At 38.5% G+C, this 26241-nt stretch overlaps 1 protein-coding gene across 4 annotated transcripts in view; it reads left to right on the top strand.

Annotated features, from left to right (window-relative positions):
- Positions 1–24863, top strand: part of CDK8 (cyclin dependent kinase 8) — a 111525-nt gene extending 86662 nt beyond the window's left edge. Inside the window, exons 5-13 of one of the 4 annotated variants that reach the window (XM_058689348.1) lie at positions 4082–4139; positions 6522–6653; positions 13719–13862; positions 16309–16378; positions 17144–17216; positions 19974–20071; positions 20703–20781; positions 20904–21059; positions 23576–24863. In XM_058689348.1, the coding sequence (XP_058545331.1) occupies positions 4082–4139; positions 6522–6653; positions 13719–13862; positions 16309–16378; positions 17144–17216; positions 19974–20071; positions 20703–20781; positions 20904–21059; positions 23576–23701 (936 nt within the window). In that variant the 3' untranslated portion in view covers positions 23702–24863. Of the gene's footprint in view, positions 1–4081; positions 4140–6521; positions 6654–13718; positions 13863–16308; positions 16379–17143; positions 17217–19973; positions 20072–20702; positions 20782–20900; positions 21060–23575 lie in introns of all 4 variants that reach the window. The other 3 variants (XM_058689339.1, XM_058689357.1, XM_058689363.1) reach the window with 3 other exon arrangements.
- Positions 24864–26241: the final 1378 nt, after the last annotated feature.

Below are 26241 nucleotides of genomic sequence, written 5' to 3'. Positions count from 1 at the left end.
TCCGGATCAGCCCAATTCTTGTCTTTCTCAAGATAGAGCTCCCTGCAGTCTTTAACCTTTTTTTTTTTTTAATCAGGATTGACCCCCGAAATGAAACCAATTTGCCATCTCTGCTGTGTGCCAAAGTCATCAGTGAACTATTTCACAGCATGACAAATTCTGGAGAAGAGAATGCCTCTACATGAATGGTTTTCTCTGCAATACAAACATCTTGCTTTAGGAAATAATTGAGTTTTGGGGGAAGCATACCAACAGAAAACAAGAAAAGCCATAAGCCTGTCCTATGAAACAAGGACATGTTCTTTTAATTACAAACAGGTTTTTGTTTTGTTTTGTTTTGTTTTTTTCTGGGAGAAACAAAACAGCAATAGAAGGATATAATAGTTTCAAACAAGAAGTATACTTCAGGTATCTCATTGATTTATTTTGTCGTTCAATAGGCAATAAAAGGTGCTCTGTAATGTCTGTGCATAGCGTAGCTATGTTTGAAGATGTTGCTATGATGTAATAATACTTCTAACACGTTGGACCTCTGATCTCCATAGCAAAAATATAGTTATTAATAGAGTACGTGCCTCATTAAAATGTAAAATTCTATACATGCTTTCAAAGTGATTATGTTGAATAGCATATCAAAGATAATGGACTGTTTATCACAGTTCTGGTTATTACTAATTTGATTCATGTATTGTCACTAACTACTTGGAAGTTTTGGCTCTAGAGCTAAAAATCCCTACCAGATTCTCCTAGTAGACAAAGAAGAAAGAAAAAAGAAATTAGCTTTTTTGGGGAATATTATGTGAGCGTACTACAAACAAAAATTATCAAGTCTTTGAAGCCTTCCTTAATACTGCTTACGCAACAAAACAGAAATAATAACAAAAGTACTTTTGATCTTTAGGGCCTTTCTGCCTGTTTTCTCTTGAGACTTCCATTAGATTATATTGATAAAAGAAATTTAGTGTTAGATTTACCTACTGAATCAAAACATCATACCCTGGGGCATATAGAAGGCTACCGTGGAAAATAACATGAGGAGGGACCCGTTGTGTATAGTGTTACTGAAACAACACAACACCATTCTCTTTTGCTTGTGACTATATAGCATGGCCCAAACTGAATTTTAAATTCACTTACAGAGGTAATGTTGGTAATGGCTTTTATCCCCAAGACCTGCTTCAGATCATAAATAGGCAGTGAGTTGCCTAGAAAAGCAATTTGTAACTATTAACTAGAGCTGTGGCCCCAAGCCCCAGTATTAGACCAGACCTTGACAGAGAAGCTGTGTATTCCCCACCTCATGCTGAAACCCAGGTTTGGAACTCGACCAGTCTGATGAGTCGAGAACAGAATGAGGAGCAAGAGAGGGTGTTTGTCCCCCTTTACCTTGTAGCATGCTGACTGATGCCACTCACCCTAGGGCTTCTCAGGTATGGGCCCAGCTGCTGAATGAGTAAGAAAAAAAAAAAAAAAAAGATTTTCCACTACATCTAAAATAAAAGGAGGAGAGAGATGTCCATGTGCTCTGCTCTTGCTAGATATGGAGATTGCATTTTAGGATTGAGCACTGAAGTGTGGTAAAAGTCCATCACAGCAAACCAGTTAAGCAACCTGCATCTCTGGAGAAGGGGGTGGGACTTAGGGTATGGCTGAGGAGCAGGAGCCATGGGTGAAGGAAGGGTCTTTAACGTTTAGTTTAGACGTGACTTTATGGTCTGAATTGTTTACAATCAGAATGTATTCGTGTACTATTTATGTCATTAAGGGGGGGTGTGGGGAGAGAATCAGATTTTGCCAAATAACAAAGGAAAGGTCTTTGGGGACAGAAGTAATGGGATAGCAATGACTTAGTTTTGAAAGGTCTAGTCACAGGACACTGAAAACAGTGTGGGTGGTGGCAGGTGGGACGGGAAAGATTGGTGGGAATGAGCTTGCAGGTGCCTTGCATCCCCTCATAAGGACTTTGGGTCTTATTCACGGGTGGTGAGAGGCTAAAGTAGAAATAGTATTTTAGTAATAAGGCATGGCAAAAGGATTCAAAGACTTTTGAAATGTTCACCTATACCACTGTCACCAACTCTTTCGGTTCTTCTAGTTCTTACTCACTGTACTTTTTTTAAAACCTCTTTGTAATCACGGTCTGTATATCATTTTGTGTTGTGCTGTTTTCACCCAATCTTGTAAGAATTTTCCGTGTTGCTGAGGAAGATTTTAGGCAAGGGAGTCACATGATCAGCTTCCTCTCTTAGAAAGGTGACCCTGGCCACGTTACAGAAGATGGATTTGATGGGGAAAGAATCCTGATGGGGCTAAAGAGTAGGGAATGGGTTCAAGAGATGTTCAGGGAGTTCCGCCCCAGTGGACCGTAAGAGAGTTCTAGCACAGGCATGGAAGTTCCCTCCTAAGCCCACATTGGTAGTTGAGAGCAAGCCTCTCCCCTCTGCCAAGTAGAAATGCTGCCTGATTCCTCTTGGAAAGCCCTCCTGGGCCTTCAGCACTTTACACTAGTCTCAGAGATCTGACTTCATCTGGAAGTGGGCTGAGCTCTGAAAGTCTCTGCAGAGGGTAACCCAGTGGTGATTGATGAACATGGTGCACAAAAGCAATTTTATTTGTGCTAGGCAGTACTTACACGTAGCTCCTGGGGAGTATTGTTAGTTCTGTACTTCCTTTTGCTACCTCGCAGGTTATCCCAGGGGGTCGGGTGTGTGTGTGTGTGCGTGTGTGTGTGTGTGTGTGTGTGTGTGTGTGAATGATAGAGGTTCCAAAACCTTTTTCTTGAAGGAAACATTATCATCATTGCTATTGTTATTATAGTATGCATTAATTGAAAAACTTGATTCACAAAGTTACTTTCAAAATGATATATTAGGAAGGGAGCATTAGGCTTAAGACATGGGGTAGATTCTACTGTTGCCCCAATCTTGTAGATTATACTCACAGGGCAAGTCCTTTAATCTCTCTGGTGCCTAGTTTCCGCACCTTGAAAAATGTGGGGAGTTGTAATTTCTGAAATATATATGCTACCATTTCAGCAGTTCTTTTCTTTTTGCTGGGGAAAAAATTTTGATCTGTAGTAGTTGATAGAATAATATATTCTATGTTCCATTTTGTCAGTAATAGCACGGAGGCTGTTACCAAATATGGTTAGGCAAGCCTGTGAATTGGTTACTACTGTAAACAGGTTTCATAAAAATCTTTAATTTTAAGGTTCCTTTGATCTATTTGAAGGGCGTTCTGATCTAGTTTCACTTCTGTTTAGCAGACTGGTAGAATTAAAGACCAAGTAGACAGGCTAGCAGGGTGAGAAAGTTTTGGGGGTTGCTCTCCCCCCACAACCCCCTTCCCTTCCTTCTTCCCCTCTTCTTACTTCTTGCTGAGGAGGGGGCGAACCTCACATGTCAATATAGTAGATATCACTCACTCTAACAGATTGTAGATGACAGTTAATTTAGAGACTATAACACTGTTTAAAATTTTACTTCTGTAAAATCTCCCTTTAAATTTTAGCTTCTCTTTTTATTTAAACATAAAAACCTCAAAGCCATTGAGGTCATAGAAAATTCCTCTTAGCTTTGCTAATTCATGTAGGAAAGACTTTAGTAAATTGACTTCTCTAGAATTTATTTGTTTAAACATAGGTACATACTTTGCCATTTCAAAAGAAAAGAACAGAGATATCAGGTGGCTCCTTCCCTCCTTCCTTTTACTTAGATTGAAGTCATCTTTGAAGATAACATTTTCCCTTAAAGTTGCAGGGCATTTTATATATAAGTTGGCAGGAAGCACAATATTTAAACTTCCTGTCAGATGCTCCACAGTAGTGAAAACAGACTGATAAAAGGGCCAAGAAAAGCCTTCGCTCTACATGCAGAAGAGCACTGCCATATTTGGGCCTTCATGAAGTTTGCATATTGCTTTGCATATATACACAAAGTTTCCTTGGTGACTTCCTGTGTTCGATTTTAATTTTTGAGTAAATGAGGTTTTTTAAAGGTGGATTTATGTTATATTGGCATATTGTCTATTTAAAAGAAACCACTACTGTCTACTGAAAAAAAACACTATTTTGTTTCCACAGAAACCTGCTAATATTTTAGTTATGGGTGAAGGTCCTGAGCGAGGAAGAGTAAAAATTGGTATGTTTTATCTTTGATAAGTCACAGCGTAGCACTCTTTTAAAACTTTTGCAGGCAGCTGTATCACTTCTAATTTTTGCTGTAATAATATGCATATATTCATGTAGTTCCATCCGATCAAAGCCATTTCTAAAGAGTTTACATTAAAAGTGAAAAATGTTTCACACTCTTAAAAGGTGTCAGACAATCCTTAGAGATTGAAGTGTTCTAATTATAAAATAAACCATGGAAGTTTCTTAGAAACCTTTGCGTTCATTAAAAATAGCCTATAGAGGTGAGTGGCTTCTATCCCTGTTAGAAGCCAGCCTCACCTTTAGTCACAAGGGCATACAGCGTGCTAGTAATTATACCATCAGTTCTGTTCACCTGAGCCAGATTAGATCAGAACATATGCCTCTGTTGACCTTGTCTAGATCAGAAATTACAAACTAGGAAAACCGTTAAGGCTGGATAGGTACAGAACCTTAAGTTCAAACTAGCCTGTCTTACTATAGAAGGCCTTTGCCTGATGGGGGACAAAAAGTAACAAGCATTCTATACCTTGGCGTGTTTTCTAATAGCTCTGTTTTCTTATATATGAAAGCAAAACTTTACCCATTTCTGGTTTGGTACCTATAAAGATAGAACTAAAATTTATTTATTCTAACTGGTTATTTTTTTCATTGTCTTTTCCAAGTTGTGTTTGTTGCATTTATTTAGTTTGTCTTGTGTGTGGGTAGAAGAAATGTTGTAACTAAATTATATTTAAAGGCAGCAGGATTGTGGGAGTATACAAAAAAGTAAATAGTGATTTCTGATTGAAGGTTTAATATAGATCCGAATTATCATCTGATTTGTACCACTTTGCCAACAAAGAAAAACCTAGGTGTTGCTAATCCCTCTTCCCTGTCCTCCCCTATAAAGTCCCCAGATCTCACTTTACGCTTTTAATTAGACTCTTAGAATGTTCTTTTATCGTACAAACCTTGCAAATTTTTTAGTATCACAAACATTTGATGCACCTCAAAGTGCTCCTAGTCATTGAGTCCCTTTAAGAGCTAGGCCCTGTCAGTACTTTACCATAGAGTCACCAAATGCTATTAAGTCCTTACTTGTGTTTTAAAAAGCCCAATTTGGTTGCCTCAAGTTCGAATGTAAGTTCAAAGCATGCAAAATAGAAAAGATTCAGCCAACTAGTAGTTATAGGCATGGTTTTACTATAAGATTTGGGGAGATCTTATATAACAAATTAAAATCTAGTTTGGAATTATACTTCTATATAATGTGTATGATGTTAGCAAGTTTGGGGGGATACCAGTGACTTAAAGCATTTACATTTAAAAAGAAATATTAGTTCTTCTATAAACCAGTATTTAGTAATGCGAGTCATGTTTTTAATTCTTTGCCAAATTTCTGTGTTGTTTTTTTTTAACCTCCATAATTGAGTAGGTTAGACAAGGGCCTACTTCATTAAAAATGTATATTAGGAGAGCAAAACCAAACAAACGGTGGATAAGTCTTGACATTTTTGATAGGTGGTATAAATATTGATTGTTCATTCAACATGTATTTGACAAAAGCTACGTGTACTGACAGTAGATTCTAAAAGACATAGGTGAAAAAAGACAGTTTTTGCCTTTAAGATTACAGTGTAGTAGGACAAACAGCCATGCCTGAATAACTACAGTACTTACTAAACTGTGTCAAATGCCACAGCTCCCGTTCTGAGCTAGGAGTTTATGACATTTGTCAAATCATTTAATTTCTTCTTTTGAAAATTTCTTCTTTTTTCCTCTTAAAAACGGGAGGCGATTGAGCTAGATGGCCTTTAAAAAGTCTTTTCCAGCTTAAAAAAGTTACTATGAGTCTTTAAAGTTAAGCTAATAAAATTCAGCCAAAATAAATGGGGGGAAATAGTGGTGTTAACATACTGTATCGTCAACTTCTGATGATCCCAGTGAACAAGGCTTATTGATGCAAATAATGGAAGGCCTTACTGTAACTGATCTGGTGTCTCAATGCTTATTACCAGTACAAAGAATGGACGTGCAGCTTAACAACCCTGTCCCCAGCATTGGTGCGACAGGTGGAAAGAAATCTGCCCAGGGCAGTAGGGTCACCCTTGACCTCTGATAGCAGAGCCTCTCTGTAACCCAGGTGAAGAGCAAATGACAAGAGTTTGCCAAGATTGAAGATCTCAGACTTGGTTTATATTTAGGCTGTTGAAAGGGCTGAAACGTTTTTGGTGTCTCTCCACCCCCCCTGCCCCCCCCGCCCACTCCCCCTGCCCTGCAAATTTAGCACTTTTTTCCTATCTTATGAAATAACAATGGTAAAATTAGAGTAGTCAATTAAATTTGTAAAAATCTATTGACTCAACATTATTATTATCTTTTTTTACAGCTGATATGGGCTTTGCCCGATTATTTAATTCACCTTTGAAGCCTTTAGCAGATCTGGATCCAGTAGTCGTAACATTCTGGTACCGAGCCCCAGAATTACTTCTTGGAGCGAGACATTATACCAAAGCTATTGGTGAGTGGAACTAATTAAAATTCCATGACATTTGAAAAGTGGCTTTGTTGTTGTAAAATATACATATTTCTATATATTAAATCAAATACAGAAAATTATAAAAGTAAGAACAAAAACGGTCCTAAAATTCTTTTACCTAGAAATACCATTATTAGCATTAGGAGGGTATTATTTCAAGCATCTCTCTCTGACAGATAAATAGATATTTTAAAACTTTTAAAACATATGGAATCATACTATGCATTCTAAGTAAACATGTATTTTAAATTTAATTTTACTTGAAAAGAGAAGTAAGCACAGTAAAATTTCTAAACCCTTAAGCTTCAGACAAATGTTTCTTTCAGCAAAAGAAATATTAACTTCTAAAAGATCCCCTTAGAGTTAAGGGGAAAAAATTATGGAAAAAGTGGGAGTTGAAAACATCTTAATTCACTTTTCAATTTTTGACTGTGCTGGTTACCTCCCTACAGTGAACGACTAGGAAATTAGTACTCTTGTACTTCCTCCACACCGAGCTCTCAGTTTATAAGCTATCTTAGAAATGTCATTGTCATCGTTATTATTACTAGCTTGTTGATGTTTATGACATTAATTTTGTTTGCCAGCTGTAATTCCCACCGTTTATTCTCAGGTTGTGTATTATAATGAATTCAGTGCTCAACTACCACAGTCCTTTGACCACCTCTTTTCCATTACTGAGTCTTTATCCCGCCTCATTTTATTTGGCTGAATTTTATCATCTAGTACTTTTCTTATGTGCTTTTCTTTTCTTTTCTCCTTTATTGTGTGTTTTTATTGCTTATTTAACCTGTTCTGCATTCTCCAGAATGACATTGAGCCTGCTTTTTTTCTGTCCCTTGGTTAACTCCATCCTGAAATCATCTATGCTTTGCTGTATTCTGGATTGATTTTAATCCTGCCTTTTCTTTTTTTTTTAATTCCTCTGTGTTGGAGGTGTTTCATTCTGGGCTTTATTATTTTGCTATAGCATGTTCTCAAGTAACTTGCTTTGGAAGGGAGGTAAATTTTCTAGTTCTTGTATTTCTGAAAAATGCCTGTGTCATACTGTATCATGCAGTTTGGCCAGCTTTAAAATTCTAAGTACAAAATAATTTTCCTTCAAAATTTGATGATGCTCCCCCATTGTCTTGTATCATTAGCGTCGCCAATGAAGTCTCATGCCGGTCTTATTCATTGGTGGATTACTTCGGTGGTTTTTCTTTCTGAAAACAGATAAGAATTCTTATCGTTGTATTTCACAGTAATGTGCTGGCTCCTTGGTGAGCACGTTCATCCTGAAGTTCATAGTGGAAAGTCGGTAGAAAACTCTTACGCTAGTCTTTTGATTTCATCCTGTCTACTTTCTTTTTTTTTTTTTTTTTTAACTTTTTTTTAATGTTTATTTATTTTTGAGACAGGAGCGACAGAGCATGAGCAGGGGAGGGGCAGAGAGAGAGAGAGGGAGACGCAGAATCAGAAGCAGGCTCCAGGCTCCGAGCTGTCAGCACAGAGCCTGACACGGGGCTCGAACTCACAAGCCATGAGATCATGACCTGGGCTGAAATCAGATGCTCAACCAACTGAGCCACCCAGGCACCCCTCCTTCTGTCTGCCTTCTGTGTTTCTCTTTCCTAAACTGAGTATGGGCAGATATTGGACTCCTGGGGGTAATCCTTTATGCCACTTTTCTTCTGTTTTTCTGCTTTTGTCTTTTTTTTCCTAGAACCCCTTCTTATTCTCTGTTAATTTTTTGTATTATGGAAAGAAGCTTCTTGAATATCTGTGAGGACAGTGCTGTATTCCTGGAATACTTACCTGTGTTTTCTTTATAGGCTCCCTTTTTATTAATTTGCCTTGGTGTCTCCCTTCCACACGTCGTACTCTTGATCCTTGCCTGTCTCTTCATATTTAAGAGTCACGTTAACAGAAAGGTGCTTGCGAACTTTGTGTACACAGATCATAGGGCTCGTTGATTGGCAGACGTTAGGGTAATCTAGCAGAGAACTTTAACAGGGGGATCCCCAAGTGTCAGCATGCACGAGTCTTTGCCCTGAGACCATTCAGATTCTTTAAGGGAAGAGTCTTTCCACTTTGGGCCCAAGTTTTGTATAGCCCCAGGGCAGCAGAGGGGACTAGGGGAAGGAGAATGAACTGTTTATAGAATACAGACTTTGTAACTGGTGCTGCAAGGACAGACTCTTCACGAAGTTGTACAGGGCAGGCCTGCTTCCCACTCGGCAATAATACTGTGGCCTACAGTCTTCTCTGAGCTGTTCCATCTGCCTTCCAGCTTCCAGAAGTGTTCTTATATATCTCTGCCAAGTCAGGTCTTCATATAGCCAGTTTCTTTTTTTTTTTTTCATTCAGATCTTAGTCAAAACGCTACCTCTTCAGGGAGAGCTGTGATCATACAGTCACCCTGCCTTCCCCATCCCACTTCTAGCTTACTGCCGTGGTAACATTGAACAGTATCTAAAATCCACTAAAGTAGATAGACGTTGCCCAGCTGGTCACCCTGGTAGGCCAGTGCCTACAGGGTACACAGTGAGAACTCGGTACTCTCTGTTGAATAAATGAGCGAATCCTGTCCCCAGTGATTTCCTCCCGTTCAGAAAGGACGTTGCTGCCATTTCAGTGTATATAAATGAGGGAAAAGAAGAAATACTTGTGATTATTTCCCTGTCTTAATCTGAGCCCAACATGTCTTTCTTCAGAAAATCTTTTTTTTTTTTTTTTAATTTAAAAGGTTATTTATTTATTTATTTTGAGAGAGAGCGAGACAGAGCCCATGAGCTATGGAGGGGCAGAAAGACAATCCCAAGCAGGCTAGACGCTCTCAGCGCGGAGCCCAGCTCAGGGCTCAGACTCACGAACCCTGAGATCATCACCTGAGGCAAAAATCAAGACTCAAAAGGACACTTAACTGACTGAGCCACCCAGGTGCCCTCAGAAAATCTTTATGTTCACTAATCTTTGTACCTGCTTTGACATCAATTTCATTTTATAGAAAAATAAAGGTAGATAAAGTTAAGTCAGGGAGATATGGGACTTCTCTGTGCTATCTTTGTGGCTGTTATACAAATCTGAAATGACTCCAAAATAGAATACTTTTTGAAAAGTCAGTTAGAAAGAAGGAAAAGTAAAAGTTATTGAAGCTAGTCCTGTTTTGGGGGTACATATTATTACCTAGGCACATGTTTGGTTATCTTTTTTATACGTGTGTTCTAAGTGCTTAGCATATAAACTAATATGATGCATAGCTATTTTTTTCCATCTAGAAAAGAATATGTAAGAGCAGGGTTATTTTTGATAAGACATATTAACAGACTATACAAAGAAGTTATTGCCTAATCGTAGCTGTTATCAACTGAAAACTTGAGACTTTGAATTGGTTGAAATGAAGTAAAAAATACACCATCACAGAAGCTTGTGTCTCTGACTTCAACTGTTTATTATCTTTTTCTCCAGAAACATTTTATTGTGAACATTGCACTTTGTATAACCTGTTACTATTCACGAGGACAATCTCTAGTCTGGCAGTTTTGATGCACGGCTGCTTGTCACAAAGCTAAACTACCAGCCATTTGTCCAAATGGCTTTATAATTTGGAAAGGAGAAGGCCTTTCTTCATATTTTTCCCCTTTTACTCCCTCTCATCATCAAAATTCATTGGATAACTGTTAGAGAAACGAGAAACCAAAACGTATGCAACTTAATCTGACTCGTAGCCTTAGCTCCGTCACTCGCTGGGGCGGGAGGGCAGTGTATACGCGCTCATGCTCGCCCTTAGCAAAGATTTAGTTCTTTGGCCTCATTTTTTGAAAGTGAGAATTTAGCCTAGATCATCTCCTAGATTCCCGTTTAAATCCAAAAGTTCTGTGATGTTGGATAAAACAATTGCTTCTGAGGTAGGGAAGTTGCAGAGGGGACTGACTGGAGTGTAGATGATTGCAACCAAGGTCAGTGCCAGACCCTTTGTGGTGGTGGTCCCCACCCCATGAATACCTGACTTGGCCAAGATCAACCTTGGAAAGCCCTTTATTTTTATGCAGACATTGACTCAAAAGTGTTACAATATAGATATCTTTCAAATTACTTTTTTGAAAGCGAGAAATCATACATAAACCATTTTTAACATAAATTTTTAAAAATAGAATAAGGGAATAAAAAAGGAAACTTCTTCCTCGATTCCAGTCTCTCCACCACATTCGCATTCCTCCTACTACCTGTGTAAGTAGCCTAAGGGTCCATTAAAGTATTCAACAAATTCCTCACACCACACACAGTGAAAGCTACTTATCAAAGAACTTGCCTGGTGTTTTTACTTCCCTGTCAGATCATTGTGGTTTGAGCAGCTGATAGAAGAACCTTTGTAGTTGATGCACAGATTACTTGCTCAGTAGTTCATTTCAGGGGCATCCTTTAGAAGGGTGAAATCTGCTAGTGTAGTTAGTGGATTATGTTACACTGAAGGATATTAAGAAGCAGCAAAAGAGCATAGAGGGAAATGCTGTCCCCACCTGCTGTCGCCAACAGATTTTATCCACTTCTATAGACCTGCAAGCTGAATCATTAAACCAGAGCGAGTAAATAATGGGTCAGTAAACATTGTACTCCCAGCGACAAAGTTTAATTCAGTTTTAAGTATTTTGGGGTTTTGTTTGGTTGACTTTGTAGACCAGGCTGAAAGAGGAGTTTCAGTTTTTAATCATCACTAAAGCAGTCTTAAAATTTTACTGAAGTATGGTACACTCAGATGTTTGTTCTCAAATAACTGAATGCCCACTGATTATGTGGCATTCTGTTAAGTGGGAAATGCATTATAAGATAAAGAGAAATGAGAATTTACTCTTTAATTAAGGTAGACACTTGCTATTAATACATCTATTGATTAATACATTATTTAACAAGCCCCCCTTCCCTTGGGTCTACATGGCATGCTAATTCCTATCTACTTTGGCTGGTTAGTTCAGGAGCTATACACAAGTATTACAAATTTTGAGAAGGAGATGAGATACATAGGTTTTTTACCTTGGAAAGTCTTCTAGAAGAACGTAGGCAGGGAGGTGAACAGGGAGGGACTTTTTCATGAACTTGGCACAACCCAAAAAAAAAAAAAAAAATCAGGCAAGATAGGAAGGAGAGACTTATTTACACAGATTTAGAAATTTATCTGAAATAATAGCCTGCTTGTAGCTAACTTAACTTTCTGATTAATGTCTGGATCAGGATTTTGAAGAAAGGAAGGATGATGAGATTGCTAAAGGTAAGAGATAATAGAAAAGATACAAAGAGGTATTAGGGTAAGGTTAGGCAGGGCTTAATAAACTGTTTCGTCCTACTTTCTGACTTTTTATTTTGGAAGCAATGTAGCTTTAAGGATAGCTACACGACTTACTTGCCTTCATCTTCCTTTACCTAGTTTGTTTTCTTCTTTAGAATTTTTCATAGCTAACCAGAATGAGTTGTCCGGTCTTTTGGGTGCTGTGAGTAGAGTTTTACCCATGCAGACTGACCCATCAGCCCCTTTTTGTGATGCTACTTAGTTTGTCTCCCTTCCCTCTGATTAAGATTATCATAGGTCAAGCTATTTATTTGGCACACATGGAAAGAGAATAATCACAAAATCGTTTTTTCCGTGTACTTTCTGACACTAAAAATAATATAGTTTGGCTTGTGTTTCTTGGTACTTTTCCATATGGTGGTATTGGCTGACTTGGTTCTCTGATATGGGAGAAAACTGATACGCAAACACAGCGTCATTTTTAAAAATCGCTTGTCATCAGTGTGTTGTGTAATCTCTAATAAATAGGCGATTAACTTGTTACTCTGAAATGTACATGTGATAATTTTACATTCAAGATCTATATTCCAGTTTTAGGGTTTAGGAATTCTCAGTTAATTTGTAAATTAACATTTTTTCTCATTTTCTATTTATGTGACAGTTATTAACATACCTGATTAATTGCCTTTAATAAAACAGTGATTTTTATTTTTCCCTCTATCATTATGTCTATTTACCATGGTTATAAGATCAGTCAAAAACCACTGATTGAGTGTCTGCTATATACACACTGTTGTACTTACTAGTATGGAGAAGTCAACCTTGTTGGCTTAGGGCTTTCTCAAGAGTGGAAACTAAATAGTTTCAGTTTTAAATTCTAAACTGGCATGTAGCTCTTTCCTCTACTAATAACAGTTCTGTTGAGTAAAAGTTCAGTCTGAATGAAAGTTAGCCTATATCTTAAAGTGAATGAAAGGAATTTGTTGGGTTAAGGAGGCATACATTTGCCTGGCTTTTATAAGTAATTCCAGTGAGTTTATACCCTTTGTGCCTCTTGAAGTAGAATTTTGCTCCCTGTTTTCTTGTCTTTATTAAATTGGAAAATCTGATGCTACTGTAACATAAAGAAATACTTTGAACAAAAAAAGCTGTTCAAGTAGAAATGTGATTTCATTAGAATATTTGAGGTCAGGCACTGTCTTTTTCTTATTGGAATATGACCTTGCTTGCATGAGAGAATAATCATTAGACTTTACAAATTAGCAAGTACATAAACTAGGTGAAGAAAAAATATTTTTACCTCAAAAAATTGTGCTTTTTTTTGGCAAGTATGCCCAATTTCAAAGGCTATTTGGGTTTTCTTGTTTTTGTTTTATTTTTTGTTTAATTTTGTTTGTGGTTCCTGTGCTCCATATGTAGCTTTGTATGTATTTCATAGATAAGGTAATGTTTGAAGCATTTAAAAATTGCCAAAAATGTAGGTAATAAATTTGATTTGAATTTGGAATGAAGCCACTGGGTGGAATGGAGGTATAATAGGGAATGAAAAATTGGGGTGGATTGGGTGGGAATATATTTACAAACAGTATTCCATGATATTTTAAATTATAATTGCTTTAGGAATTAATATGACTTATTAGGAAAACAAGAAACAACCACTCCCCACCACGATAAAAATGCATTTTCTTTTGGAAAGAAGCACTTTATTTTCCTCCTTTCTTTTTCTTTTTTCCTTTCCTTTTTTTTTCTTTTCTTTTTTTTTTTTTCTTTTTGTTTTAAAGATATTTGGGCTATAGGGTGTATATTTGCAGAACTACTAACGTCAGAACCAATATTTCACTGTCGACAAGAGGACATCAAAACTAGTAATCCTTATCACCATGACCAGCTGGACAGAATATTCAATGTAATGGGATTTCCTGCAGGTACACATTATGTTTTTGTTTTTGTTTTTAAATCACTGTTGTTTAAACTTAGATATCTTCATTGGAAAGGTGTGTATCTTAAGCTGATGAAGCCACTCTTACTCAGTTCTTTATATTTGTGACTTGCATTAATCAAAGATCCTTAGAAATAGCAAAATTTAGAGTTCACATATTAGCGTAAAGATATTTGTGGGTTTTCTGAATTCGAGGAGTATATTTTTGTTTCATTTTATTTTGTTTTGTTTTGTTGTTTAATATTTGAAATGGTAACATGTTTGCGATATCTGTATTAAAAGGTGCCTTTAGTTCTTACCAGGGGAAACTATAAATAAAATTCAGTAGTATGTATTTTGGTCCGGCAGTACGTATAATAATGCCATTACTTGGGATTTGGGTGTAAATTTTGAACATTATTTACATTCAGGGCACTGTACAGAATCACATTATGTTGAATAATCTGAAACATAGAATATTTTTGCTCTATCACCCTGGCTGGTAAGAACATTCTTTTAAGTGTTCTATTAGAACAGCAACCTTGCGTGCACTGATTAGCGGCAGGGAGAAAGTTGTTAAGGTGTCTCATCACAGGCGTTAGACCTCACCAGCTGTGTCTCCATCCCTTGTTATACCACAGAATGGTAGTTCATCAGTCACCAAAAACTGCCCAGAAGTCTAGAATAATGGATTTTTGCTTAAAACACATACATAATATTGGCTAGTGAGGTACTTCTTAGAAATGGTTTCTCATTAGGAAGTTTTCTCAGGTCAGGGTAACTCAAGACTAATGCAGAAATACCTGGGAGTTATAATTTCTCATTCCCTTGTTGGAGTGTTAACACAAATACTACCTGTCTGCAGAATTGGTCAACAGGTCAGTGAAGACTGCTTTTTTGTGATGGGAATTGTATTTATTCACTAAATATTTGAGTACCTGCCATGTGGAGGCACGGAGTTATGCATAAAATCTTGTTGATAGAACGGGCATGATTCTTGCCTTCTGGGAGTTTATATTGTGGTACTCTAAGTAGAATGTTTAAATAATAGCTATGGATGGAGTAGGTGGAGGAGAATGGTCTTTTCTTCCCACTTTTGGATGTGTCCACCATCTCTAAGGCCCGAGGCAAAGGAATATGGCTTACAAGGAGGTGAAAGTGGGGGTGGCTTCTGTAGGAGATGATTCTTAACGTGTAGTTCAATAGTTACGGTAGGCTCAGCTTATAAGAAATTTGAAAAGTAGGCAGCAGGGTTTAGATTTAATGTGCAAGAGAATCCATGATAAGTTCTTGAAAACTAGTGATGTGGTTTATGTTCCATTTTAGAAAGATTAGCATGTGATGGTCGGTAAAAGTCAGTTAAAGAGAGGGAACCGAAGCCTTGCAAGCCAGCTCTTTGCCTGTGTCACGGTACTCCAGGTGTAAGTGATTAAAAAAAAAAAAGGATGGGAAGTAAAGGACAAAAATGGAATTGTTTATAGGAAGTGTGTAATGGAGGGAAAAGTAAAAGATTATCAAGATTTCTAGCTTGAGAAATTGACAAAATAGAGAAATCAGAACAAGGAAATAAGGAGAAAATTCCAAGTAGGAGTTTAAAGTGTGTATTTAGTTGACTTTACAATATGTGGTATTTATGGAGGATAGGTAGTAGCTGTTTGTGTAAGTGGAAGGAAACCTCTGAAGGCCACTTAAAAAATAACGGTAGCTATTAAGCCACCTGTTGTACTACCTGTTGTCCTACGGCACGTGGTAGTCTCTCAGTAAAAGTCCAAGGCCAGCAGAACTAACTGAAACCTTTTCCACCTAATGTACCTAGTAGCTGGGGTTGTTTTTGTTACTGTTACTGAAACTAGCCAAGCCATCAGCTGACTTTTTTGCATACTAGTTATATCCTACCCTGTTCTATTTCAGACAGTTGTTGTCGCTTACATTGATTGCTGACGTAAAGCAGTGTATTTAATAAAGTGAAAGTAAGGAGGGTCATTTTTTTTTTTAAAGTGCATCTTATAGCTATGGAGGGAAAAGATACTACATTTGCCATTGAAGAGATCGGTTGCTGATTTAACCAAGGTATTGAGTGGAAAAGGGGAAAAAGTAGTTTTACAAACAGAAATAGAATGATTTAATAATAGAAATATTTATTAATAGCTTATTCCCCTCTACTTATAGAAATTGAGGTAAAAAATAAATTGAGGTAACTGATAGTAAATTCTATGGAAAGTAGGCACTAAAAAGATAAACTCAAAAAGATAGAGATCTAATGCTATGCAAGGGATGAGAATTGTATTTACAGGTCAAGATAAGATGTTTCTATAGCTAGTCAATTATTTGAGATCTGTGCTTTCATGGAAGGTCAAAGTGTATGGCGTGTAATAAAAATTGAGGTAACTCTTGTTAAAATTCTTGAGAACAGGAACCTAGACAACATAAAATGTTATCAATGTATTCCACAGATAAAGATTGGGAAGATATAAAAAAGATGCCCGAACATTCAACTTTAATGAAAGATTTCAGAAGAAATACGTAAGTTGGAAAGAAAGTAGACCCTTTTTTGATTTCTGCTTTCCCACAATACTTAGGTATAAGATCGAGTACTCGACAGAATACGGAACACAAGGTTATCCTAACAAACAATTTTACTTATTTACTTAATAAATATTTTCCATTATGGCATTCTTTATTGCTCAAGATGTTTACATGATATAAAGAAGATAAGCAGCTAATTTTAGTAGCTAATTTGGGTAGCAAAAAACCCTTTCTGTACCTATTACTTTCTGGAAGCGGCACCAGTGGAAGTATCATAGCTGAAGCAGTAAGAGACTGAAATACCCAGCCTTGCTAGCACTGACTTGCCTCCCCACCTGGGTTGTGTAGTCATTTTACATAGGCTTTAGCAGAGAAGAAGGAATATTTCATTTATCTGCAATGCAAGATCAGAAAATTGGGAGAGAGGACAGTTTATAGGTCTGTGACAAATGTAAAAAAATTTTTCTTTATATTAAAAGACTGAATTAAACGTTTGACCTGTAGTTATTGACATAAGAGTCATATAAAAAATGCTATTCAGTATATATTATTTATGAAATTATTTTGTGTTTACTCAGTGGTATCCATTCATAAGTGACTAGTGTGCATGAATGAAACATGAAATTGATCTAATACTATGCCGATAACGCCATTTTTTATACATATTCTGTACCGGTTGTTATTAAAATGTTTGGAAAAGCCTCAGCCGATGTAAAATTAACCTCAAAATCTAATAGGTATTTCATAGTATTTCTCTTTCAGGTATACCAACTGCAGCCTTATCAAGTACATGGAAAAACATAAAGTTAAACCAGATAGTAAAGCATTCCACTTGGTAAGCTTTAGAGAACAATAATAATTTTTTTTTCCCTTTGATTAGCCCAACCAGAGGTTTTTTGGGGTCACTTTATATGGTTACTTAGCACTCTTAGAGTACTTTTTTTTAATTAATTAATTAATTTATTTTTAGAGTACTTTAATGGTAAATGCAGACATCTGGTTGGTGCATCTTAGTAAAGGCATGAAAATATTTGTTTTTGCAAACCCATAACATGGTTTAACAGACTAACGTTCAGTTATATTAGATTTTCTAAAGGTTGTCTTTGTACCAAGGCTGTCGAGAACATTTTTAAAGTTACATTTATTGGTTTTCATCAGTTATTTAAAAGTTCCAAATATTTCGAAGAATCTAAAAGAAAAACCATCCCACTGCTCAGAAATCATTTTTACAGGTTATTTTGTATTTCAAATCTTTGAAAGATTGTTTATAAAATTTTTAACTCCCAAGATACTCTTACAGACTTGGGTATTAGAAGTCCTTCAGTGATGGTGTGCACTATTTGCATTTTCTGGAAGAATATGAGAGTTGCGTGATTTATTACTGTATAATGGAAAAATAATTTGACCTAGAAACTGAAAGAATCCATGCGCTATCATAATTTATGAGATTATATTCAACTATTGCCAATTTAAATTTGTTTACAATTTAATTTCCACTTTTACATCATTACAATTAAAAATGATTTTCAGCTTTATGTTTTTAAGAAAGTTATATAACATACTTGGAAATTTGGGGGAGCAGGCTGTATTACATTTGGCTTAAAATTCTTTTAATCCTTTATTCCCGGTATTTTTAAATGAGTTCATTAAGTGGGATTTTTTTTTTTTTTTTTTTTTTTTGCCTTGAAAAGATTATATTTTCCTTTATTACAGTACCAGGCCACTTGCAAACATGTCTTCCATTTCTGCTTTTTCTTCTCTGTCTACTGCTTCTGCTCCTACACCTTCTACTTATTTTTATATCATGTCCTATATCCTATATTTCATATCTTATTAGCAACTTAAAAAGCAGTACTTAACTTATCTTATTAGCACACAATATATTATTATCCAAATAATGGTTTCTTATAACGTACTTGAAATAGGACCCAAATAGGAAGGTAAGTTAGATCCTTCAACATACGGATTATTTATTCTAGCAAAATCATGGTAATAGTGGTAGACTGACAGTCACAGTTTGCCCTTCCTTCCCCCCAGTTTGCGGCTCTTTGATATGGTCTGGAGTGGCTCTCACAACCATCACCACTGACATCCCAGAGAGAGACTTCCCTTGCAGCTTATTTGCTCATTTTTGCTGGGGTGACCTACCTTGTGTGGGCCCATCTGAAAACTCGGACGTAACTCCGTTAAAACTGTTGACTATTTTAAATGGCAAATCCGTGCTTTTCCTTTCAACTCTAAAAATGAAGCTGCACTTCCACTGAAATCTCATCAAAATTAAATTTAAATCTCGCCATCCCGGCATTTCTTCTGTATTTCTGAATATTTTATGTCCTTCTGTCCTCTGTGCCCTCTCCCATCAAGTCTCAGCACGTCTGTTGGTTTTCAAGAGTGGTCCTGGTCCACCGCACCAGAGTCATTTGGCAACTTGGTGGAAAGGCAGCTCTTCGGACCCCTGCCCAGACATCCCAGTCATAGCTCTGGGAGCAGGGCCAGCGGTCTGCTTTCGGAAGTGCGCGAGCGGTGATTCCGATGTACTCTGACGTCTGAAAACCACCGCATTAGATCAAAGAGGAGAAGCTGAGAGACCACTATTTAGATAAGCTCTTAAGTCACATGTTAAAGTCAAACATTCTAAAATAAATAAAAAATAAAATAAAATATGTTAGTTCGTAAAGTCTTCAGTCAACTGTGTTTTAACCAAAAAATACTGAATTTTCACGTGAGTGCGACATTTCTCTAGGTAGCAAGGTAACAATAACAATAATAATAGCAGCTAACACTTACTGTCTTTGTGCCAGGTACCATTATGTTTGCTTTCCATACATTAACTCATTGAATCCTGAAAACAAACCTTTGGTAGTAGGCACGATTGTTAATCTCCCTTTGACAGATGGGATTACAAAGAGAGTAAGCACCTTGTCCAGAGTCACTCGGCTCATAAATGTCAAGTCAGGATTTGACCCAAGCAGTAACCTTGGAGTCTCCCATTCATAACCCCTCTGTACTTTACAAGTCCTGTATCAAGCATCATATTTATTTAGACTAGGATAGCACTGGCCAGGAGAGCTTTCTCTGATGATCTGTGCTATCCCATAGGGTAACTTCTACCCACATGTGTCTCTTGAGCTCTAGAAATGTACCTGATATGACTGAGAAATTGTTTTGTTTTGTTTTGTTAGTTTAATTTGGTTTTAGTTAATTTGGATTTAAATCTAAATAGCCACACATGGCTAGTTTATTATTTGTGTTATAATAATGTTTCCCCTTAATAGAAAAAGAATAGAAAAGACAAGAATTTAGTTCTGTCCTAAATCGGGCAAAGCAGTTTAGATAATGTGGATCATTGGTTTGGAGTAAGGCATACGTTTAGTTACTTCTGAAAGGAGAACCAAGTAAGATCATGATTATTAGAATGACTAAATGTGAATTACTACATTAAATAGAAAATAAGTTTTCCTGTTGTTAATTTGGGGGAATAAATACCTTCAAATGGTGGCATTTTCATCAAAAGACATACACTTCGCACACGTGTCCGAGGAGATGACTACGGGAAGTAACGCGGTAACGTTTTTATGACTTACGGTTTCAGCTTCAGAAGTTGCTTACCATGGACCCGATTAAGCGAATTACCTCAGAACAGGCTATGCAGGATCCCTACTTCTTAGAAGATCCGCTTCCTACATCAGAGTAAGTGACCCATGTATTAATTCACCAGCACCGTGGAATTTTTTGGAGCGTGCTTTATTTTAGCTACCAACTCCAAGTTGCCACTCCTGTGACGGGAGGACCTGAGGAAATCCCCACAATAAGCCAGAAATGAGCTCTGATGACCGAGGTGTCATTTAGGCGTCTCTGGCCGTTGTCTCGCTTTGCGAGACGTTGCCGGCTCTGGTTTCAGGCGCACCCCCGTTACTTGGTGGCGGGTCGCGTGTGGGTGCCGCCACTCCCTCAGACTCCCCGAGGCCGCTCACCGCTTGCACTCACACTCTGTGTTCCCAACTGCGGATCTCGTTCCCTAAGAGCAGTGACGTTGCAGCTGGCCTCTACATTTCGGGTATAGTCATCAAGAGTAAGCCTGGGCCAGAAGGAAGTTGAGTCATATTCGATGATCGATTATTTTTATACAGTTCTGAAAAGCCCTCCCACGGCCTGCTGTAATGTCACGGGTTAGAAGAGTCATCTCTTCACAGCTGCAGGAAGGGTGCTGGTTTTACAAACACGGAGGCAAAGTCCACCTTAAAAGATTAAAATGAAGGATCTGAAATATCGATTATTAGCATACTGGAAATCATTTCTCCTTTTTTTTTTTTGTGATCAGTGTTTTTGCCGGTTGTCAGATCCCTTACCCCAAACGAGAATTTTTGACAGAAGAAGAACCTGATGACAAAGGAGACAAAGTAAGTATTAAAGTACATTTCCTGCCTCTCGTTGTGGCCAGTGCGACCGTGAAGATAATTTTGCTTGTATTTGGTTCTCCTTCTGAGTTGAACTTTATTTTTCTGTTTAACCAATTGAGAAGAACCAGCAGCAGCAGCAGGGCAATAACCATACTAATGGAACTGGTCACCCAGGGAATCAAGACAGCAGTCACACACAGGGACCCCCGTTGAAAAAAGTGAGAGTTGTCCCTCCGACCACTACCTCAGGTGGACTAATCATGACCTCAGACTATCAGGTATTTCTAGTGTGTTTTGTTTTGGCTTGCCATATCCATACTTGTATATGGGTTTGTGACCTTTGGGAAATGCAATATAATTAAGAAAAATGCTGACTTTTACGTACCTGGGGAAATGACACTGACACGAGTGTCACTGGCATGGAGAAATACTGACTGATTCAGTAGAGGGAGCTGGCTTTTGAACCAGACAGGCCTAGAATGATCGAACTTAAACTACACCATTTATCAACTCTGTGACCTTGGACAGACAATGGGACATTTCCCGGCTTTAGTTTTTCATCTGTAAAATGAGATTTTTAAAATGAGCCAAGTCTAACTGGTAGCTGTCGTAAGAGTAGACGTGATAAATCCTAGCGCCTTAACTTGCAGCAGCAGCAGCTCAGTCAGCGCTGTCTGTTGTTTTGAGACAGCCGTATGCCGGTAACGATTAGGCACACAGGCTTTCAAATCCCAGCCCAGCCACTGACTTTGGGTAACCTCGAGTAAGTCATTCAGATGTTCCCAGTTTTCTCATTTGCAGAAATGAACAGTGGCAAGTGTCAAGTCGTAACAACAATTTAACGAAAGAACGTATGCTGAGGCACGGTGGCGGGCCTGCCTTGAGTCCGTAACGGATGTCACCACTCTTACCGTCGTCATCATCATTCCTGCCGTCAAAAGTCGTAGTAGCATTCATAGCACCCAAGTTTATTTATTTATTTTGAGAGAGAGAACGTGAGCTGGGGAGAGGCAGAGAGAGAGAGAGGGAAAGAGAGAGAGTCCCAGGCAGGCTCCAAGCATTTGGCACAGAGCCCGACTCGGGGCTTGAACTCAGGAACCTGAGCCGAAATGAAGAGTCAGACGCTTCACCACTGAGCCTCACAGGCGCCCCCTTAGTAAGCGCCTCTTAAGTGGTGGTGGTGATGCTGGTGGTGACTGTAATGGTAAGAGCTTATTGGGTGCTTACTCTGCTAGCTTTTATACTAAGCATGAAACCTACACTATTTCATCATTATCTCAGAAAACTGATGCTCAGAGAGGTTCCATAGCTTTCACGTGTTCCCCTGCCGAGCCAGGGGCAGACCCAGGACACAGACTCAGATCTGACTGCCAAGGCTGCCTGCTTGTGGATCCTGTCGAGTGACATTGTCAGTTCCTTTGCAGAAAGACCTGCTTTGAAAATCATATTCCACCTCCTTGCTCATTCTGATCATATTGCCAACTCAGCCGGGTTTCAGGGTGGAGAGGACACTGAAAGCTTGACCAGTTAGAGTTACTTACCTACCAAAAGAGAAAAGGAGATCTTACTGAACTGGTGAGCTTCCCAGAGCTGCCACTACGGTTCAGGAATAAGATCTTGGCTCTTCGCTTTGGTTGAGGAGGGGGCCAGTCCACCGAACCATGGAAATTCTTGAGACTGCCGGGGTAGCAGCTCTCTTCCAGGAACAAAACAGGGACGTCAAGGGCAGACATCTCTGAGGGTTGATGTTTGTTCAGACATCTCTCTCTCTCCCTATCTGGATGGAAAGAGTGCATCCTTCTTGGCCCGAGAGTGTGTTTGCACACTAAGGCATCCTTAGAATGAAGCGGAGCAGTGCTTGGACCTTTGCTACTGAAACCAAGAAAATGCTGCTGCACTTCTTTGTTTCTTGGTGTTTTCATTGTGGTTGGTTTTTGTAGTGACTTCGATTTCACGTGTCCCCTCTTTTAAAATTCTATTTTGCTAGGGTTGGCAGAATTTCGGATTGTATGATTTATTAAGTACGCTCTGAAAGACGAAAGTAGTAAATTACAGTTAATCAGTTATCACATTTGTCTTGGGAGCTAATAATACGAGAGAGAGAGAGAGGTGCAGGAATGGGAATAATAATATAACAGGTCAAAGTCAGAGGTCTCTAAACTCTATCACTGTTCTTTCCCTTTGTGCTCTTTTTAGAATTGAGAATACCATTCTTGTTACGTTTCTATAATTACGAACTTGTGTATATACCTTGTAGCAGAAGATAAGATTCATTAAAGGGCATAAAAATATTAAATGCCAAAGAGAATTACTCCGTGGTACCTTTTCTTGCCCTGTTCATTGTTTTTCTATTTTTCAGTCACAAGCATGTTGAGAGGTTTCTACCGAAGAAACTAGCATGTAAATTAGCTTTGAATTTCTTAGTGTGCCCATCACTAAGTTCATTTATAAAAAACTCGAGCAAATTAATTATTACTGATCAAGTAGGTACAAAACGGCTTAAAGAGGGAGGTTACTGCTCTAGAGAAACAACGAACTGCACAGCATTGTAATGAGACTCAGCCTGATATTGTTTGCTGGCGATACTCTGACCTCCACGAAGAAAAGCTGATATTAAAAGATTGGGGGTTTTCATCATGTTCCGTCTAGAGCTAGTATATGGCACAAGACTTTGAAATTCTTACTGCCTTGAAATCAGTGACATTTTAAACACACATAAGCCTTGCTGGCTCGGGATGGAGCCGGCTCTTAGAGACGTCTGACTCACATGTCTCCCTCGTTCTCCATTTTCCAGCGTTCCAATCCACATGCTGCCTATCCCAACCCCGGACCAAGCACATCACAGCCACAGAGCAGCATGGGATACTCAGCTACCTCCCAGCAGCCTCCACAGTACTCACACCAGACACACCGGTACTGAGCTGCGCTGGAATGTTGTCCGTGCACCGTTGCTAGCGCTGCGGGACTGACGGTGCAGCTCCCTGCGGGAACCCGGCATGGGCCACGGGAGTGTACTGTGCGCTCACATCCTCAGACTGTCCAGTAGCCAAGTTCCACCACTTTTCACAGACCGGGGTAGTGGCTTCCAGGTTGTACCTGTTTCGGAGTTAGACTTGAAAGAAAGTGCTAGCACAGTTTGTGTTGTGGATTTGCTACTTCCATAGTTTACTTGACATGGTTCAGACTGACCAATGCATTGTTTTCAGTGACAGTCTGTAGCAGTTGAAGCTGTGAAATGTGCTAGGGCGAGCATTTGTCGTTGTATGTGGTGAGTTCTTTCAGTGTAACAGCGTTCTCTGACCAATAGTACACACACACACAAGTTTAACTGGTACTTGAAACATACGGCGTATGTCAACTCAACAAAATCACCAAGACGCAAAGTGAGATTATTTTGGTACATCTTTCATTTTAGTGTCTTATCAGTGGGTTGATTCATTTTTCTACATTGATCAGTGTTTTTTGACCAAGACTATTGCTTGGGTTTTTTTTGAAAGTACAGAAGCCACATAGTTTTTCCAGAAAGGTTTCAAAACTCCCAAAGATTAATTTCCAACTTATAAGTTCGTTTTTATTTTCAATCTATGACTTGACTGGTATTAAAGCTGCTATTTGATAGTAATTAAATATGTTGTCATTGATATAAACCTGTTTGGTTCAGCAAACAAACTGAAATGATTGTCATAGACAGTGTTTTATTTTTCCTGTTGGTGTTGCTGATTAGTGAGCATGCTTTAAGATGAAAAAAGCATGAATGATAACTTCCTCTGAAAGGTGCGGCATCCGATTCAGATATTCTGTCCCGATTTTAAAGCTGGTTGGTGTAGTGCTATTAAACTTCTGTTCAGTTAATTTTCCTTTTTGAAACTCGTTCGCACGTTGTTTAGGGTGCCCTTACTTCAGCAAAGGAGAAGGAGTAGGAGAGCCTTAGGATTTTTGAGGAAAAAAAAAAAACCTATAACATACAATGTACTGTATCAAACTATTTTACATGAATGACACAAGTATTCTGAATTAAAAAAAAATTGAACATTGTTAAAAACAAGGTGTTATGTAATAAATTTATTTTTCATAAATCAAAATACGGAGTCAGCTGTATTTTTATATACACACAGGTGTTTTATTTTAAAATGTGCCTTAACAAGTGGCCTCTAAATAAATCTCTGTGATTGTTTTCATTAATAATGTCTATATATTCTACCTCTGTAGTGGAGTAATGACTTAGGATGTATATATGGGTTCTTTCCTCTGCTGCACTTCGTACTATGATAGATGTGGAATAGACACCTTTCTAATCGAAAGAATTATGATGAGCTTTCCATTTCTAGAATAAGGCGTAATTCTGTCTTATGCTGAGAACAATTTGTTTTATCCCAAATAGTTCTTTTTCCTCCCTCCTTTCGCACAAAACCCAGAAGATTTAAAAAGCTGACATAATTTTTTTCCTAAAAATTCAACTCATTCAGATAAAAACATTCAAAGAACTAAGGAATTCCCAATCCTGCTAGGCCGGATCAGAGCAGTGAGGGTAATTTAGGAGCTAGACCTGTGTTGCCACATGACGTCTTGCCGCCCCGGCTCGTCCGCACAGCGCGGGGATCTGATCACGGAGCTCCCTCCCCAGGGCCCTCAGGAGCTGCCCTCTGACCACAGACTGAGTCAGTCTGACTTCTGTCAGTACCCTAACCCTCCTTCCTATTTCCCTTCACTCGAATTGCCTTCTGTTTTTCCTCCCTGCCTTTGATGCAGTGGCTTCCAACCTCAGTGGGCGTGAAAATGATCTGCAGTTTGTTTTCTCTGGGTCTAGTCCCAGAGGTTGGTTCAGGGGCGCAGGGAGGACACGGAATCTTCATTTTTAACCAGCTCCTCAGTTGGTCCGGATGCGGTTGTCTGAGGAACACAGGAGAACACCTCCAAGCTGGTCTAAAGATTTGAGCAAACGGCAGTTCAGAGACTTGGAGAGAGGGCCGCCCTGTTGACAACCCGCCTCCTGCATGAATTTCAAAAAATAGAACCCTGGGGCACCAGGGCTGCTGAGTCTGTTAGGCGTCTCTTGATTTTCGGTTCAGGTCATGATCCCAGGGTCGTGGGATCCGGCCTCCCACACTGGTTCCACGCTGAGCGTGGAGACCGCTTAGGATTCTCTCTCTCTCTCTCTCTCTCTCTCTCTCTCTCTCTCTCTCTGTCTCTTTTTCTCTCCCCCCCCTTCTCTCTGTCTTTCAAATAAAAAATAAAATTTTTTTCAAAAAAGTAAAACCCATTATGGCAAGTTCCACTGGAAATGTTGGAAACGCCTAGGGCTCAGTTCTCAGATTTTTAAATTTAGCAACCCCTGTTCTCTGAGGGATCCTGTCCAAACTTGAGGAGTTAAACATATTGACATATGTTTATGACATCTTAACATATGTCATATAACATATATATATGTGGCATATGACATAGAAACATATTAACATATGA

This window comes from Neofelis nebulosa, chromosome 1, assembly GCF_028018385.1.
Source record: "Neofelis nebulosa isolate mNeoNeb1 chromosome 1, mNeoNeb1.pri, whole genome shotgun sequence".
Classification (NCBI taxonomy): Eukaryota; Metazoa; Chordata; class Mammalia; order Carnivora; family Felidae; genus Neofelis; species Neofelis nebulosa.
This window is presented reverse-complemented; position numbering and strand designations above follow the sequence as displayed.